The sequence below is a fragment of the Ctenopharyngodon idella genome, chromosome 22, assembly GCF_019924925.1.
Source record: "Ctenopharyngodon idella isolate HZGC_01 chromosome 22, HZGC01, whole genome shotgun sequence".
Taxonomy (NCBI): Eukaryota; Metazoa; Chordata; class Actinopteri; order Cypriniformes; family Xenocyprididae; genus Ctenopharyngodon; species Ctenopharyngodon idella.
Window position 1 is genome coordinate 3,252,720 of NC_067241.1, and position 19,691 is coordinate 3,272,410.

At 40.2% G+C, this 19,691-nt stretch overlaps 1 protein-coding gene across 2 annotated transcripts in view; it reads left to right on the forward strand.

The window, feature by feature from the left end:
* Positions 1 to 17,799, forward strand: part of LOC127505261 (plakophilin-1) — a 44,650-nt gene extending 26,851 nt beyond the window's left edge. The window contains exons 7-14 of one of the 2 annotated variants that reach the window (XM_051880701.1): positions 1,770 to 1,887; positions 2,842 to 3,000; positions 6,517 to 6,681; positions 8,309 to 8,462; positions 10,193 to 10,379; positions 10,603 to 10,687; positions 17,406 to 17,497; positions 17,578 to 17,799. In XM_051880701.1, the coding sequence (XP_051736661.1) occupies positions 1,770 to 1,887; positions 2,842 to 3,000; positions 6,517 to 6,681; positions 8,309 to 8,462; positions 10,193 to 10,379; positions 10,603 to 10,687; positions 17,406 to 17,486 (949 nt within the window). In that variant the 3' untranslated portion in view covers positions 17,487 to 17,497; positions 17,578 to 17,799. Of the gene's footprint in view, positions 1 to 1,769; positions 1,888 to 2,841; positions 3,001 to 6,513; positions 6,682 to 8,308; positions 8,463 to 10,192; positions 10,380 to 10,602; positions 10,688 to 17,405; positions 17,498 to 17,577 lie in introns of both variants that reach the window. The other variant, XM_051880700.1, reaches the window with a different exon arrangement.
* The last annotated feature ends 1,892 nt before the right edge of the window (positions 17,800 to 19,691 follow it).

Here is a 19,691-nt window from a genome sequence, read left to right on the forward strand (position 1 = left end):
GTCCTTCAGGTCAATAGCTGCAAACCAATCCTGGGGTGAACACATATAAGGATGCATTCCTACGTGAGCATCTTGAACGGGAGCTTGTGAAGGGCCCAATTCAAGACACGCAGAGCCAAGATTGGCCATAACCCACCGCTATCTTGGGTATGATGAAGGACAGAGGAACAACTCTCGGCTGGAGGGACAGGCTCTATTACGTCCTTCAGCAGCAGGAACGCAATCTCCACTCGCAGGACAGGGGTGTCCTCATCTGCCATGAGGCAAACAGGACACCGCTGAACCTGGGGGACCGCCTGGCGAACTGAATCAAGTAGCTGAGTCTGACTGTCCGAATGGGCCAATGGGACAGGCTGGGAAGCTGTAGCGAGGCTGAGCTGGGACGGAGCGCTGCTTGCACAGTCCACCTGAGAAACCCCCATGAACCCCCTGATCACCCCTCAGTTGAGGGTAGTGAGAGAGGAAAAACTTTGAACAGAATTTGGCACTAATGTACCTCCATTCTGACAAAGCTCTTTATGCACTTCCGGGAAGAAAGCCCAGAACCAATAGTCCAGCTGTGATCGCTCAGAATGAATCTGAGCACGCTGCGGCCCGGGAAAGCATAGCTGTCAATATCAACTCTGAATCCGATTCAGCATGAGCAAACACCGCCGAAGTGGGAAGCTCAGCGTCATTTTCCTCTCCAGAGGACGATAGCCCTCTCACCGATGCAGCTATCAACATTTGATCCTCATCCGGAGTGCCGAATGATGCGCTGGGTTGCAGTGGCAATGCGCTGTCAGCTCACCGGCACATGACATGCTGAGGAGGGTGAATGCTGCACTGTGTGCACAACAAGCTGGATGCAAATACCGCTGGAATGCACCATTACACCGGCAGAGAGATCCCACGACTAGCTGCAAGCAAAGTAGCAATTAAAATTGCTGTTTTCGGAGTGTTCTACTGATAGCAATTAAAATTGCTGTTATTTGCTCAGAAATTTACTCTCAATAGAGGTAAATTGGAAAGAGTGATCGCTGTACAACCGCTCAGCTCTGAAGCAAAAGTATGAATGAAGTGAGTATGCCGGTCGTATTTATACCGGTATATGCTGGGTGGGTGTGACTCGGCATGTAAATCTCACTGGCCAATTTCCATTGGCTTATTTTGTACCACTTGGAGGTTATTTGGCTCCCAGGCGAGACCCCATTACATCAGTATCGATGTAACTTGAACGTGACTGACTGAATGGGAATCAAATTCTTCCAGTCCCAGCTACAACTGCAGTGTTTGAGGTTCAAAGTAGATGTTGTTCACGGAAGACCATAGGCTGACATTATGCAAATTAGTTACAAACATAGATTCAGGCAGGAAGTAAGACTGGAATGACTGATGACTTGTTTCATGCAGTTCAGAATCGGTTCATTCTTTTTTGTTAACACACAATAATTCCTCACATGTGCAGCGGCTTAGAAACACTAAACCACCTGCAGTTAGTTTAGTCTGTGTGATGTCTTATAATTCATCTGTGCCCATCGACAACAGATTTCTCTGAGCTGTCGATTTGTGTCGTGCATGTTTTCATACCAACGTTGTATAATTAATTACCTATTTTGTTCCTTATCAGAGGCATATCACAAGATGTTTACTTACTTGGGTTGGACTGAGAACTGTGACACCACAGACTGGCACACATATAATCACTGTGTTCAAGTGTGTTGTTTTCCAAGGATAATTAGCAAAAGTAATGTCTGTTTTAATGATAAGTTTTGTTTGTGCTCTCACAGAAACCTCAGCTGTGCTAGCGAAAAGGAGAGGATATCTATGAGGAACTGCACGCGACTTATCGACTCTCTCATGACTTATGTTCAGACTCAGGTGGAAAGAGGAGAGTCAGATGATAAGGTTATCATGCTTTCATTTTTGCTGCATGATCTGCAAGCTCTTACACTACATGGAAAAATATGTGGACACCAAAAACGATGCCCCAAAGTTGGAAGCACAAGGTTCTCTAAAATTCATTTAACATCTAAAATGAATAAATGTACATGCAAAATGATAAGAGGGAATTAATGGCTCTAACCAAAACGGTTTATTAAAAGGGGCTGTCCACAAACTTTTGGCCATTCGCTGTGAATTTTAATAGAGCTGCAAGGTAATTTGTTTTATTAAATAGGTCTTCGAGGACAAAAAACAAAAAAAAACAAAAACACACACACACACATCAGTTTTATTCAGGCCCAAACTGAGCAAAAATGTGCAATTTGGTGCAGTTGCTGATATTTTTATGGCCAAAAAGATAAGTAAGATCAAATTCTGATAGCTTGTAATGTAAATCACTGATTTACAAATAAACAGTGGATCATATTTGATACATATTTAATACATTTTAACATGATTTTACTAACAAAAATGTATGGATAATCAAGTAAACCTAAGTTGTTTCAGTCCAGTAATTGTCTTGAAATATTACTAACAATTTAAAAGTTATTCTTATGTTTACTTTATAAAAATCAGTAAAGTTTCCACAGCAAAAATACACGTGAGCCATGATCTGAAGGGAGACGTTTTTATACAAAATTATACTTTTACTTGCTAAGAAAACTATCAATCAGAGGACAGAAGGAATGTAATAAATAAAGCACAACAGGTTTTTCAGCAGTTTTTAATCATGTTGAAAATTTATAGGCCTTTTTCTGCATATCAAATATGATACAACAGGCTTTATAGGGTCAAGGATATTCATAGAATTTTAACTTCAACCAGAAAACTCCAAAATATTGCCAAAAAATGTAGCGCAACAAGCTGAAAGTGACTTTTGTGTCCTGGTTCTCTTTGTTTACGTGATGCGGGGAGCAGTCAGTGGAAAACTGTGTCTGCATACTCCATAACTTGAGCTACCAGCTGGAGAAAGAGGCTCCTGAACACTTCACACAGTTCTCTATCCCTGATGGGAGCCCAAATGAGAACATGAACAAAAACAGCCTCTTCAGCCCCAGGAGCACCAAGACTCAAAAGGTACAAGCTGTTCCTGATAAAACAACTAACATGCAGTATGTTTCAAATGCTGGTCACTTGTAGGCTGGATTAGTTCACCCAGAAATGAAACTCTCATTATTAATGTACATTCCAAACGCGTCTGACTTTCTAAACTTTGTAAAGTCACAGAATAGTTTTGTGTGAGAAACAGGCTAAAATTTATGTTGTTATTCACTGAAAATGAGGGGATAAGCGGTTCATTGAGTCAGTCTGATTCTTGAATAAATTCATTCACACAAAGCTCATCGTGTGACATTGTATGTTTTTGAGTGTGAGTAAAGGACCGCCCACACCAAGGACGATAACGATAAAGATATAGTTCTAAAAACCATTCTAAATGTAAAAGAATAGCAGAGTCCACATCAGAACTATAACGGTACCGAGAAACAATATTGTTGGATACACTTTCACAACTCTTTTTTTTTTTACCCCTCAGCTGATGAACAATAAAAAAAATTAAAAAAAATTGACAGCCAATTAGAATCCATCCTGTTTTAAAGGGTTTGAGCATTTAAAGCAACAGGCGACAAAACTGTGTTACAATTCCACCAGTGTATTAAACACACGATGAGGAGATAAGAGTCAAATAAGTCTTTTACTTGAAAATCCAACAGGAGAATACAGGAACAGACAGGAACATACATCAGTGTAGACACAAACGACACCCGACCACATACTGAACAGAAACAGGAACTTAAATACACTGATTGATTAACTCAAATGACGAACAGCTGTGATGAATGTGATTAGTGTCCATGGTTACAGATTGTGGTGGGAAACTAGAACAAAGGAACACGTGACAGATGAAAACAAACAAACTGAAAGTCCATGTGACTGTGACAAACTGGGCGTTTAAGTCCAATTTTTGATGCCCTTCCTTCCGTCTCATTCACTCAGACGTACTTCACTTACGTTGCATGAGCGCCCATTACTGGCGGAACCCTTGAAATGTGTTTAAATGGAACACAAGTCATGGTGGGCAAACTCAGTCCTGGAGGGCCACTGTCCTGCAGAGTTTAGCTCCAACCCTAAGCAAACACACCTGAACCAGCTAATCAATGTCTTCAGGTCAGAGATTGTCTTATTATAGGGAGATGAGAGGGTCCCTATTTCTTACCATTGGAGAAAGCGTAACGGCTAACTTGGATAACATGCGGCACCTCTCAGCCTGTCGTATAATGGCAGTGACGTCTGTGCCCGCCGTTCAAAGTTTTATGACAGTCAGTTACAGTTAACAGTTATCAGTTTCTTGTGGATTAGTGCGCTGGTCTTGTGAATAAATGTTCTATATTTGGTGTTATATCAGTAGTAAACATACAGTAGGACTGCATTGTTTGTGTAATATGCTTTACTGAGTGAAAAAAAGCTTCAGTTAGCTGAAAAGTTCACTGCATGGCACATTAAACCGCATTTAAGAATACATTAAAACTTGTTAGTATTTTAATACATATTTAATTCATTAATTATATGTATTGTTTTACACAGCAGTCATAAATCATTACGACACATGACTAACCTGGCAGCGATAGAAAGAATACAACATACAATATAACACAATAAATTATTCATTTTCTCTTTATTCATTAAAATGCATAATATCAGCATCATGTGCATACATGCAGTTTTAATAGTCATTACCATTCAAGTCTTATCATAACTGGTAAAACCTGAAAGCCAAAGAAAGAAAACATCGGTATTTTCTACTTTCTTTAGACAATATACAATATCACTCAATATTACTATTAAATACTATGTTAATGCTGTAAATGAGCCCTACCTGTCGCGACATTCCCTACTCTGCCTTCTCTTATAAAATAACCTTTTTATCATAGTAAAGTCTACATATCGTTCCCAACAAATGTATTGTTTAGTGTAAAACAGACAGCCAGTCAATTCATTAAAAGATAAGCTGTTTCCTTACAAAAGCGGTTTATTCAGTGTAGTGAAGCCTCTTCTCCATTGACATCCATTCTAAAAAAAACAGCCTCTGGCCTCCTTTCCTGTGTACTGGCAGCTGCAGCGTTAGCATTTAGTTTTTTTGGCTAATGGTTGCAGGCTTGTCATCTACTGGCTTTGTTCAGGTTTGCTAGAAGGCTACAGGCAGGTGAGTTTAATCAGGGTTGGAGCTAAACTCTGCAGGAGAGTGGCCCTCCAGGACCGAGTTTGCCCATCCCTGCTCTAAGCCCTTGATCACTTGGAATCTTACATATTGTGTAGACCAGGGGTTTCCAATAAACCCCTGGAGTCCAATAAACTTCCATCGCACACTTGACGAAGTTGAATGCGCTTCAAAATGGTGATGGGGATTCCCCCGAGAGAAAGTGCTAAGGGAAGTTTGCGAGTGTATGTCTAAAAGTGGATGCAGTCCTGCTAAAATAGTGAATGCAGTCCTGCTAAAATAGTTATCGTCATATTTATCTTTACACTTATCGTTCTTGGTGTGAACACTTAAATGATGACAGAGAATTTTCAGTTTTGGGTGAATGTCTCAGTTACTAATGTAATCCTTGTTCCCTGAAAAAGGGAACAGAGACGTTACGTCAACTGACTGAATGATGTGTTGGGATCTCAATACGTCATTCAGTTGACTTAACGTCGAACATGACTGACTAACTGGGAACTAGTCCTCCAACTAGCAATACCTTCTGGTCATTGCCATAGGCCCTGTTTACACCTGGTATTAAGAAGTGTTTTGGTCAGTCGGATCACAAGTAGATGAGGGAGACGCATTCCCGTTTACACCTGGTGTTTCAATTTGTCTCCACTTTCAACCACTTCTGTCCTGATTTCTTCGAGGGGAGTGTCTATGGGCGGGTAAATGTATAGGATTTTTACAGATTTTTCTATCTAATGGACGAAATAAGCTCACGCAATTTACATATGAACGCGACCGGACACGACAGAAAAACATACAGAGAGCAGTAGCTTTCGTTTCTTCTCAGACGGCCACAAGACCGGCCGAACGCTGGAAGTGTGTGTTAGAAATCAGGAATGGTGAGAGAACATTGTACATTTTCCATCTTCAAACCAAACTTGAGTCTTCAGCTGACAAAGTTTAAATCCCATCTGGGTAGCGCGCTTCCCATAATGTTTACGCATTAGGTCAGTAGGTGTCTTTTGTTGCTGTTTGAACACATTCAACTACATGAGCATTTACACTACGAAAGCAATCCAGTCTAATGTATTTTCAATTACTTCTTGAAGTGTTAGAAAGTGGACAAGCTCAAAATGTTTTAGACCCCATTTACAACTGTATTTAGCCTTGTCCACTTGTGATCCAGTCGACCAAAATGCGTCTTATTACCAGGTGGAAACAGGGCCATTGATATGCTGGTAGACCTGCACCAAACAACACTATACCCTAAACCAACTTAGAAAATCATGTCATTCATAAAAAAGTTTTATTTCATCATTAATCACACAGTAGTTGAGATAGATTTAAGTTGTTAAGTGTTTAAAATACAATACATTCACACTCCTTTTTGTGATCAGAAGTTCAGCTTCCCAGCCATGGAGGAGGGTGAGCCTGAAGGAGTGAAATGGTTGTACCACCGAAAGTCCCTGCAGCTGTACCTGACTCTGCTGGGCTCCAGTCAGAAAGAGGCCATTCTGGAGGCATGCTGTGGAGCTCTGCAGAACCTCACTGCTTCAAAGAGCCCTGTATGTACTTATACTTAATGTGATTATTACACTTCAAAAGGCTATGTTTTAATAATATATAAATATGAGCACTGCACATCTCAAAGTAAAAACGCAGCACTGTTGCAGGTTCTACAGGCACACAGTGTCAGCGCAGTTCACAATCAATCAATACTGCACGTTTGCCAAGCAATTGCTTATAATTTACTGTTGATGAATTATGACAATGTTTACTTTATGGTGATTATATCATACCTGCAAACTAGTGTAATTTCATCCCTTTTTCATCTTTTGAGCATAGACTTAAACTGTCATAAAGCTTGAATGCTTTGGAGCACAGACTTAAGCTTGGTCTCTTTTTAAAGACGACTCTTGGTAGATTATCGCTGAAGTGATTTATTTTTAAAAAGTGAACTTAAAAAAAGTTTTACATTTATTGCTATGAAAAAATGCACAAAAATACTATTTTCAAATTTTATATGAAATTATATATTTTCCAAAACACATTTTACTCTAAAACTTTAAGAAAAACAATTTGTGTTCCAAATTTGAGCTTGATATCTCAAAAAATTAGCTTTCAGTAAGATTTTATTTGGGCGCAGTACCAAATTCGTGCTCTGTATTTCGTCTCCCATTCAATTCCAATGCATTCATTTTTGACCACGAGAAGCACAAGTATGACTATATTCTTCAGGACCATTTAACCTTTCCGAATCATACCCATGATATGTGTGTGTGTGTGTGATTGTGTGTGTGTGTGTTCACAAGTGCCAAAAACTTTACCAAGTTTCGTACTATTCTGATGAAGTAAAATATGAGGTAATTCTTAAAAAAAAAAAAAAAAGTACAAATGTAAAATAAATTTTTTCAGTCAAAAATGACTGAAGAGCACCAGAGGTTTATTATGTTACAATAAACATTGCCCATATGGTATTCATTTTAATTGTGCAGGTCATAAAAGGGTCTTAAAAAGCCTTAAAGGTGCAGTAAGTGATTCCTGAGAATCATTGTTGAACACTTGATATTTTAAATCAGCCCAAACAAACACGCCCATCCCTTCATTGCTTCGCCTCCAAAATGTACAAACACGCAATGAAAGAGAGGATGTCTCTTTATCATAGCAGAAGTGAACTAAAATAAAGCTTTGCGCAAAATAAAGCGAAGATGAATGAACGACAAGGAATTACAAAAAATTAACATACACAAGAGTATACAAGCAAAAGTTTGTTAGTCGCCAGCAGCACACACTCAAAACCAATGTTACTCACATCTGGAGAAGAAACAATGCAACCTCAGCGTCCGTTTTCGACACACCCTATACTGCTGATTGGCTCAGTCTCTCTCCTCCCCCATCATGAGTGGACACGCCCCTACTGCTGATTGGCTCACTCTCTTCTCCCATCATGAGTGGACACACCCTCTACTGCTGATTAGCTCACTCTCTCTCTCTCTCCTCCCCCATCATGAGTGGACACACCCCTTACTGCTGATTGGCTACAAGTGTGTTGTAATGCTCTTTCCGATCCACTTTCAGCAGCATTTCTCAGAAATCACTTACTGCACCTTTAAGTTTGATTTTAAAGCTCCTGCAAATGCTCTGCTTGAGGAAAAGTTGTTAAACTTTTATTTTGATTGGACCTCCACGCAGTTGTCCACTGTGATGAGCCAAAGCATCATACAGAAGCAGCAAGGCCTGTCTGTCATTTCCCCCCTGCTGAATTCTGCAAACTCTGGCCTACAGAAGACCGCCATGTCCTTAGTGGGCAACATGTCTAGGGTGACATCTCTACGGAGTACTATGGGTAAAAGTCTTTTTGAACACTTAAACGCCACTACTAAAGAGGAACTATTACAGAGTGTCATTGACATAATTTCTGTGCTGCAGTTTGTGTGCGGCTGTGGAGCAACAGACCGCAAGAACAGACTGTATTGACAGCAGTGACACACCTAGAAAACACTTGTTTAAGACTCCAGGTCATTATAGCTAATCCGTTTGTTCAGATAGTTCTTTTCAATTAGACGTGTCACTGAATTCCTAACACTAAAGGACGAAGAAGGTCAATGAGAGTGTGCTTGATAACTACTGCACTACTAAATATTTTTATGTTGCACATTACATTTATTTGAAACTTAACTGTACGTACAAACTAAATATTTTCGGAAGCCTCCAACCAGAAGTACCGGTTGAAATAAAATAGCAGACTGACTGATCTGCATCAATAAGCTCTTGTTTTACTTGACAGACTTCAGTCCTTTAGCCCAGGGATTTTCAAAGTCAAATACACATTGGCCCCAATTAAACTGCGTAGTATGAACTGTGCTGTATGAATTACAATACATACGCACAGATTCTTGATAAAGCTATGGAAGATATTCAGTCAAGATCAGTAAATTATTTTCTTTTTCTTTTGTTGTTTGATTAACATTATATAAAGTTGCTGTCACTTTAAGACCTTATGCATGGATCCAATATAATGACAATTTCGCCCAAACTGTTTACTTTCACTTTAGACATAATTTATTGTGTTTACATGAATACTCACCAAGATGGGCATTTTGACACATAAATGTGTGTATTTGACCGTTCAAGCACAATAAGTCATGAAAGTGAACTGAATTCAGCACTCGTGCGTGATGTGCGCCACAGAAAGCCGCCTGTCAGTACCAAATTTAGTTCTCTGTCATGGTTTATTGTGCTTTTAATAACTCATCATCAAGCACATCCCGCTCTTTCTTCTCATTCATCCATGTTTCTTTTCTGCTCTATCATGTTTAGGGAGTCCTGCTCTGCATGGATATATTTACATACAGATAAACTATATAGAAAAATCTCATCCGATTGACATCGTCATATTGCTCAGCCCTACTCCGCGGCTCCCCTGACATGCTCATGCTCGTGCACTTCACAATGTGAAAACCCCTGCTTTAGACATATATGATAATGCTGACATTTACACCCGCTTATTTTAAGAGAGAGAATAGATTACTTTGTTAACGGCTCTTCAACACGAATCCAAAACAGCACGCAGCTGTGTGCATCAAATAAAATTAGTCATAAATAAATATAATTTCTTACGTTTTTTTTGTATCAGTATTTATTTATTGAACCTTATTAATTTCAAATACAGTTTTTGAATTTTATTTACATACAAAATACAGAGTGTGTTATTTATGATTAAGTAGCATTGTGCTGTATTTAATAGAAACATATTTTTACCGTTAGTTACGTGAAGCAAAAGAAGTTAGAATGAAGGATAAACTGATTGGCCCTGTCTCAAATGGAACCCCAAGCCCTCACGATCTTTCATGACGTAGTGCCGCTTTGACTCTCGGGTTTTATTATTTATTTATAGCAATATACAGGCAATTCATATCAAGGCCACTTACTTAATATATGTTTTCCTCCTCCAATGGAAAAAAGCCAGAACATCAAACTTACGGGTCACCAATGAACGTACAGACTGCAATATCACTGTTCTGCACTTGAACAGCATTACATTGCTAACGTTCATGATGTTCTTGTCAACCACAGCCAAGGAAGTTCTTCCCAAAGTCAGCTCTGTGCTCTTGGCTGTGACCCCGAAAATGGTTGAATCGGACAGCTCCATCGCTACAGCGTGCCGTGTGATGCACACACTCATGCTGGCAGATCCTGAGAGTGGCAAGAAGGTGTTGAACTCAAAACTCATTGACTCTCTGAGCTTGCTGAGTACAAATGTGTAAGTATTATCAAAGTAAAAAATACATGTATGATGGTGAAATGATGGCATTAGCAAACATTAGCAACAAGCTTCTGGTTGGAGATTCAGGAGGAAAGAAATGACAAATGACTCTATAACAATGATAAGTTGTGTGATATTCACCCATGGATGACAGGTACTCATCCGTAAGAATTTGATATGTATTAGCAGATACACTTCTAAGTTTCTCTCTCGCTTGCAGATTATACGAGACAGCCAGAAAAGCTGCTGCAGTTCTTCTCTGGAGTATGTGGGGACAAAAAGACATCCAGAATGTGCTGAAAAAGGTAAGACTGCAACACATATTAATTTCTTATAATAATATAATTACAAGACATTCTAATAAAAATTGCTTACGCATATATTATAAATATTGCATATATATATATATATATATTAGATTATTATTATTATTATTTATTAATATAGTTTTTTATTTATTTATTTATTGGTATATAACTAAATTATTTAATTAAATTATTGGATATTTAATTGTGCTCATTCCTCGATTTTTACTTTCAAATAAGCTTTTCTGACCTCTAATGCTCACTAAAATTTATTCTACAGTACAAAAAAATATAATCTATTTAAAGACTTATAATTTAATGATATTTTAATGTAATCTTTAGCAAATCTAAAAAAGAATAACCACACTTTTCACACTGTGCATTGTAATGTTGTCATACATACATTTAATTTAAATTTAACATGATTAATTTTAATTTGATTGAATATATGCATATATTATGCAGTATTTATAATAAAATATATATATAGAGAGAGAGAGAGAGAGAAGAAATTATAATAAATGTTGTATATACTATGTATATGCATGTATAATATTGCATATATACTTATTTATTTAATTATTATATTCTCATTAGTGTAAAATTTCATTCTCGTCACTGTCATTAAAAACAAACAAACATATTAATCATAATAGGTATATACAGTAATTTATATAAATAGTAAAGTATTATGGTATGTGTTGTATTTGTAAAGCAGTCAAAATAAGACATATTAATGAATATTTTGATCATTTACTATGCTACTATGTAGAAATTATATTTTGTAGTAATCGCACATAAATATTAGAATATTTACAGTAGACATTTTATTTTGATTGGATGCAGGTGGGCGCTATAAATTCATTGACACCAATGAAGCGGAAACCCGAAAACATTTCCATTGGAAATATGTATAGGAATTATTATAGTATTTATGCAAAATGTAATTTCTCACGTCTTCTGATTCTGGAGTGAATTATGACTCAAATGTGTTTTTGAAAGATTTTATGAGATTCACCCTTTTAATTGACCCTTTGCAAAGACCCGACCCCCTTAGTTACTGTTGCTTTGTCCGACAAGCCATGGTGTCACGCCACACGCAGTGTAAAATACATCGAGGAGCAAAGATGACACTGACAACACGTCAACAGACAAAACAGAACAGGTTACTTATGATATTAAACAAAGTCCCAGCTTTCAAACTGTGTTCTTTTTAAAGAAATTTGAACTATAAAAAACGTTTTGTGGCTCTTTGATGTGTCGTGACAAATTGCTGTAGCGCCTCAGCTCAAGCAGCTCGTGAACCGATCATCTCTTCCTACTAGTTAATTTATAGCGTCAAATAAGCATGAATGATTATGAGAAGGAATGTTGTTTCAAACACGGAAAGACAGTACACACCATTTTTCAAGTTCAAGTCCACCGAGGTTAATCTTCTAACTCCTGACTGCTTTGTCGGACAAAATGGCGGATTCTGGGTTATGATTGGTTAGATCCCTTGTCAATCAAACTGCCAGCGAAGGGTCAATTAAGTAATACAATTGGAAAGCAAACCTCTAATCATTGCATGATGCATTTCACAATTATTTGGAACTTCTGTGGAACTTCACTGTAGATACAAACACAGAGACCTGTCTTGGTTAATGACAATTTCAAAGGAAGCATAATGGGATATTTTCATAACTATTCTTCATTCTGAGAGGATACGAGATGTGAAGGCAAAGAAAGTGGAAGCAATATCTTGATTCAGAGAAAGGAGGGTGTGGAAGGGTGTGAAAGGGTGTGTACACACATGTGGCGCCTTCTATTTTTTTTTTTTCTTTTTTTTCCTGCTTTGAGGTAAGGAAAAAAAAAAAAACCCAGGCTATGCTCCATCTTTCTGTCTGCATGCTGGTTTACACATCAGATAAGACTCTCACATACACACTCTTCCAGGCCCTGACTTGTACTCCACCCAACCCTGGAAGAGACAAGACAGGAATCCAGGGAGACGAGTTCATTATCTGCCTATTAGTTTTGAAGGCATGGGCGAGGCAACCGCCTTATTACACAATGCACTCCTACCAATGTCACCCCTCCGACTCCCACTCATATACACACAAAGATATTCAAACATATACCACATGAATTAGACCAGCGCTTCTGGGTCTTGTCCTCCTTAGCATTAATCGCTAGAAATTTTCCGCCCCTGTGGTCATAGCACGAAAATACTATTATAATTAATTGTGGAAAAATACTTTATATTAAAAAAAAATATATATATATACAGTTGCATGAAAAAGTATGTGAACTACTTGCAGAATCTGTGAAAATGTTAATAATTTTAACAAAATAAGGGAGATAATACAAAATACATGTTATTTTTTATTTAGTACTGTCCTGAGTAAGATATTTTAGCTAAAAGATGTTTACATTTAATCCACAAGACAAAAAAAATAGCTGAATTTATTAAAATAACCCCATTCATAAGTATGTGAACCATTGATTCTCAATACTGTGTGTGGTTACCTGGATGATCTACGACTGTTTTTTTTTTTGTTTTGTGATGGTTATTCATGAGTACCTTGTTTGTCCTGAGCAGTTAAACTGAGCTCCGTTCTTCAGAAAAAATCTCCAGGTCCTGCAGATTCTTCAGTTTTCCAGCATTTTTTGCATATTTGAACTCTTTACAGCAGTGACTGAATGATTTTGAGATCCGTCTTTTCACACTGAGGACAACTGAGGGACTCAAACACAACTTTTAAAAAAGGTTCAAACATTCACTGATGCTTCAGAAAAAAACATGATGCACTAATAGATGGGGGGTGAAAACATTTGGAATTTGAAGATCAAGGTAAATTGTATTTAATTTGTCTTCCGGGAAACATGCAAGTATTTTCTGTTGCTTCCGAAGTGCAGTACTAAATGAAAAAAAAATGATATTCAAGCGAAATAAGAAAAATTTGGACCTCTTCATCCTGTTCAAAAGTTTTCACCCCCCAACTCTTAATGCATCATGTTTCCTTCTGAAGCATCAGGGAATGTTTGAACCTTTTTTAATAGTTGTGTTTGAGTCCCTCAGTTGTCCTCCATGTGAAAAGATATCAAAATCATTCAGTCACTGTTGTAAAGGGTTCAAATATGCAAAAGATGGTGGAAAACTGAAGAATTTTTGGGACCTGGAGATTTTTTCTGAAGAACAGAGCTCAGTTTAACTGTTCAGAACAAACAAGGGACTCATGAACAACCATCACACAACAAAAAAAAAAAACAGTCGTAGATCATTCAGGTAACCACACACAGTATTAAGAATCAATGGTTCACAAACTTTTGAACTGGGTCATTTTAATAAATGGGTCATCCTTTTCCTTCGGTGCACCTGCGGATGAGCAGATGTCGATCGGGAGATGTCGATCGGGAGTCCTCGGGAGATGAAGACTCTGCTGCTCTGCCTCCCTCTGGGACTGTAGCGTTGCCCGAGCCTGATCCCGAGTTGACGGCTATGCTTTCCCGGGCCGCCGAGAAGGTCGGGCTCATGTGAAATCCTCCACCGCGTCCCGAACCTTCTCGGTTGGATGATTGGTTTCTCGGGGCGGCCCACGCTGGTCCTCAGCACCCCGCCCCTGGTACCATTCTTCCCGGAGGTGCATGAGGAGGTGACCAGGTCTTGGAGGATGCCCTATAGCGTTCGTGCCAGGCCTGGCCCCTCCTCCGCCTTCACCACCCTGGATTGCGGGGAGGCCAAGGGGTATGCTGGGATCCCCCCAGTCGAGCGGTCCATTGCGATGCAGTTGTGTCCAACGGCCGCCGGCTGGCGCGGTGAACCGCGTCTCCCATCCTGGGCCTCTAAATTCTCGTCAAGCTTGAACGAGAAAGCTTACAGAGCCTGCGGACAGGCCGCCTCCGCCCTGCATGCCATGGCCCTTTTACAGGTCTATCAGGCCAAAGCGCTCATGGACATGCCCCAGGGTGGTCTTAACCAACAGCTTCTGGGGGAGCTGCGCGCCGCCACTGACCTTTCCCTCCGGGCGACAAAGGTGACGGTCAAGCGATGGCTACCCTCGTAGTCCAGCAACGCCGCCTATACGCGGTCGAGAGCTTTGCCCAGCAGTTCTCGGCCGCACAGAAGCAGGCTGAGGTGATCAAACACGTGCTGCCTCCACCCCACCGCCGGCCGCACAGCCTCAGCCTACTTGTTGCCGAGGGCACCCGCCTGCGTCGTCCTCCGCCCCTGCTAAGTCGGCCAAGCAGCGGCCTCCACCCGCCAGACAGCAGGGAGCCGGTCGCGGACGCGGCGCCCAGCCCACTCAGAACCCAGCCAAGCCAGGTGGCAAGAGAACGAGGAAGCGGTCCTGAGATGGGCGACCTGGAGGAGAGGAATTCAGCTCTTTGGGAGATGATGCCCGCATCTCTCCCTTCCCCGGAGGAGTTTGTGTCTTGTCTCGTCCCGCCGCTGGCTCTCCGGAGTCCAGTGGTACCCTCTTTTTCACAAAAAGAGCTGTTTCCCAATCCTCCAGGTCCCAAGAGGGCATGGCGAGGCCCCGCCTCACCACTCTCAGCCCCCTCTCACTTCGCCAGCAGGTCCCAGCGTGTTTGTCAAGGCCGTCTCTCTTGTGCCGTCTCCCATACACACTGTCACCTCACAGAGTCCGACCCCACTTCGGGCCGCTATGCCGTCTGAGTCGGATCCCAGCACTCTGCCTCACTGCCCCACGTCTGTAGTGCCTTTGGTCCCGCTGGCTCGGAGTCTGGGAGCGTGGTTAGCGCTTCCCAGCCCGTCCCGCTGGCTCATTCGTACCATCAGACTCAGCTATGCGATTCAGTTCGCCCGGCGTCCCCCGGTGTTCAGGGGTGTCCATTACACTCACGTGTCCCTGGAAAATGCACCTGTTCTCCGCACGGAGATTGCTGTAGTGGGTCTTGGGGAACGGCAGTAGACTCTCTCAGTGTAAGCTCGCCCCCTTCTCCGACCCCCAGGTGCGCCAGGTGGCTGGAGCTTACGCTGGGCGCTGGAAGGGGTCAGTAACTGTGGCGCTTTATTTGGGATCCCAATTCGTCGGTCACTACTGACGTACGTCGAACATGACCAACTGAAAGGGAACGTCTCAGTTACGTATGTAACCCTCGTTCCCTGAAGGAGGGAACAGAGACGTACGTCCCGTCGCCACAGTTCCTGTCCCCTCGCTGTAGGGCAGACGTAAGGTTGTCTCCTCAGCGAAAAACAGAGTGCGATTGCATCCGCTTCCGTATTTATACCCACCTGGCGGGGGCGGAGCGCATTATGCAAATATCGCACACCAATTCCATTGGCTTGTTTTAGTTCACTCGAAGCTGATAGGGCTCTCTGGCAATATCCCAATTCGTCGGTCACTACTGACGTACGTCTACATTCCCTCTTTCAGGGAACGAGGATTACATAAGCAACCGAGACGTTTTTTAGCTTTTAGTATTAATATGTTAGCCTTAAGGTGATGAATAAGCTGGTGTGTTCCAAAACAATGACAAAATTCGCTTTTAGGAGATATAAGCATTCAAAATTTGCAGTCTCTCACTTCCGCTAAAATGGATCACAGATTTTCATGACATCACCACGCACTTCAGCTTCTCATCAAATCTTCTGTCCAATCAAATGCTCTCCAGAATCTGAAGTCCCGCCCCCTCCTACACTATAAACAGACGCTGGAGCTGCCAATCGGTCATTTACTAGTTTCTATATGGTGAATGGCACATAGTGCACTATATAGGGAATAGGGATGGTGTAAATATGCTTTCCATTGACGCGAATGAAGTCCGTTTTCACGTTAGTGTCATGTAAACTGCCGCAGTGCGAGCACAGTCTGCTCCGGTCCAGAGACACGAGTGGATCATGTGCTAGTTGGCGCAGACCACAAAACGTATCGGATTTGAATTCTGCACAGAATGCTGTATTTTAAAGCGACATAGAGGAGATTAGGAGGAGAAACGATTAGAGATTAGAAGGAAACCAAAGCTTTACCGAGCTCAGCGGCTCTGGCCGAGCTATGATATAAATGAAACGCTATTGGCTATTTTAAAGAAAGGGGCGGGGCTGTTTGATATATCCTGCCCTGTCTTCCTGTTTCAGTTGAAATTACGTCAATACATTGAATAATGCGCGTTCCAAGACACTTCAGTGGGCCTTTAAGTACACAGTCTGGTATCTTTGTATTTTCGTCCGATTTCAAATACTTTTTTGCTTCAAATCAAATTTTGTAGTGTTGTGATTCACCTCGTAGCTGATTGGCTTAGTTCATGGCTTATAACGCTTTAATGAAGACTATTTTGGAATCCCTATGGGAGAAATGAATGGAGAAAATACTTACGGAAACAACGCTGCTAAAAAAAATGTTGCTCTCTACTGAGATGTTCTTTTGAACAATCTCAATTGGAGGGATTTTTTCAGCAAATATTGACAAGTTTGATTGATTAATTAATTGAAAATGTCATGTCGTTGATGCAATTTTGAAACGTTTTTTAACCTACTGACAAGCTGTAGTGATGCGTTCAGATCCACTGTGGCTGACTTGAACTGCCATGAGCCTCAGGCGCTCAGACAGGCATGTGTGAACACGTGATTATGAAGCAGTGATTCACAGAAGAACCACGACATGTATTTGCTCCTGAGAGCTTTCACACTGCTAATTGTGATGATCTTGTGTGTCATTTTGAAAGGACAACAATACTCTTGTATTTATAGTTTTGACCTTTAATTCTTTTGCAGCAAGGGATGAACAAGGACACATTTATAAATGATGTCACTGCTACAGCGTACAAAGCAGCAACAATCATGAAAGGATACTGAGAGATGTGCAGGTGAGTTTAATTTTATTTCATTTTATTTGAGTGATTCTGACACCTTTCATACTCTTTCTTTAATATGTTTTCAATTTCAGTTTTGCAGTTGAGGTCTCCTGGAAGCCACAAAGAGAGTAGCTGGATTTGGAAATACACTCCTGCCTACATATATTGCATTTTGGGTACAGATTTAAAGGGAAATAATTCCTGGAGATTTTTTGCCAAAAAGTTGCTTTAACCCAAATGATATTCTTCCATGGAACTAGAGGGCTGTCAAGTGCCAAAATAACAAAAAGACCAATAAAATGGTCATAAAAGTGTCCGTATGACTTGTGCACTTTATTCCAGGAGCTTTAAACTCAACTCAACTCAATTTTTATTTGTAAGGCACTTTCAAAACCATAAAAATGGACCAAAGTGCTGTCCATAAATAGTAGATAATTATAAAATTAATACAAACATAAAATAACAACCAAACATAACATCAAGAAAATCATGCCATCAGTCACTCACAGTTGACCTAATCAAACTCCGAAAGCTTGATAAAATAAGTAGGTCTTCAATTTCTTTTTAAAAATGTCCATGCTTGACGAGGATTTTATAGATAATGGAAGCACATTCCAAAGTGCAGGAGCCGCAACAGAAAAAGCGCGGTTTCCACTACGCCTCAATCGAGACCGTGGGACGGTTAAGAGCATACTCTGAGAGGAGTGCAGATGACGTTGAGACTGGTAGGGAATTAACAGGTCTTTTAAATACTCAGGAGCCTGATCATGCAATGCTTTATAGACAAACATTAACACCTTGTATTGTATTCTGTATTTTACAGGTAACCAGTGAAGAGATATCAATACAGGTGTTATATGATCCCATTTTCTGGTGTTTGATAAGATTCTCACTGTAGCATTTTGAACATACTGAAGACGAGCAACCAGGGATTCACTTATGCCTAGATAAAGAGCATTACAATAATCCAGCCGTGTGGAAATAAAGGCATGCGTAACAGTCTCCAAGTCCTTATTTGAAAGGATTGGTTTCAGTTTGGGCAATTTTCTTAAAGGGTTAGTTCACCCAAAAATGAAAATAATGTCATTTATTACTCACCCTCATGTCGTTCTACACCCGTAAGGCCTTCATTCATCTTCGGAACACAAATTAAGATATTTTTGATTAAATCTGATGGCTCAGTGAGGCCTGCATTCACAGCAATGACATTTCCTCTCTCAAGATCCATAAAGGTACTAAAAACATATTTAAAACAGTTCATGCGAGTTCAGTATGTTCCACACCCGTATATCTGTACTTTAATAATATCTGTAATAATATCTGTAATAACAACTTTTCAACAATATAGTGATGGGCCGATTTCAAAACACTGCTTCAGAACTTTGCGAATCGAATCAGTGACTCGGAGCGCCAAAGTCACGTGATTTCAGCAGTTTAGCCGTTTGATAGGAGATCCGAGTCACTGATTCGATTCGTAAAGCTCCGAAGCAAAATCGGCCCATCACTATATTGTTGAAAAGTTGTTATTTTGTTTATTTGGCACACAAAAATATTCTCGTCGCTTTATAATATTAAGGTAGAACTAGCCTACTGAACTCGCATGAACTGTTTTAAATATGTTTTCAGTACCTTTATGGATCTTGAGAGAGGAAATGTCATTGCTGTGAATGCAGGCCTCACTGAGCCATCGGTTTTAATCAAAAATATCTTAATTTGTGTTCCGAAGATGAATGAAGGTCTTACGGGTGTGGAACGACATGAGGGTGAGTAATAAATGACATTATATTCATTTTTGGCTGAACTAACCCTTTAACTGAAAGAAAGATGTTTTCACAACGCTGTTAACTTGATGATCAAAGCGAAATTTCAGAATCGAAAATTACTCCAAGATTTTTCACATAACTGTGTATATTATTGAAAAAAGTTCCATAACGTTCAACCAGGTCATTACCAAGCTGTTTGTTTCCAAACATAATAAACTCAGTCTTATCCTCAGTCTTATTATTTGCTAGTCATCCCTTTACCTCAGTCAAACACTGAGTCAATAAAAATTATCAAAAGATGTACAGCCATCACACTCCAAAGGAAAGTACAGATGTAAATCATCAGCATACAAGTGATAATTAATATTGTATTTCCTAAAAATTGACCCCAAGGGTAACATATATAACGAAAACAAAGTCGAACCAAGAATTGATCCCTGAGG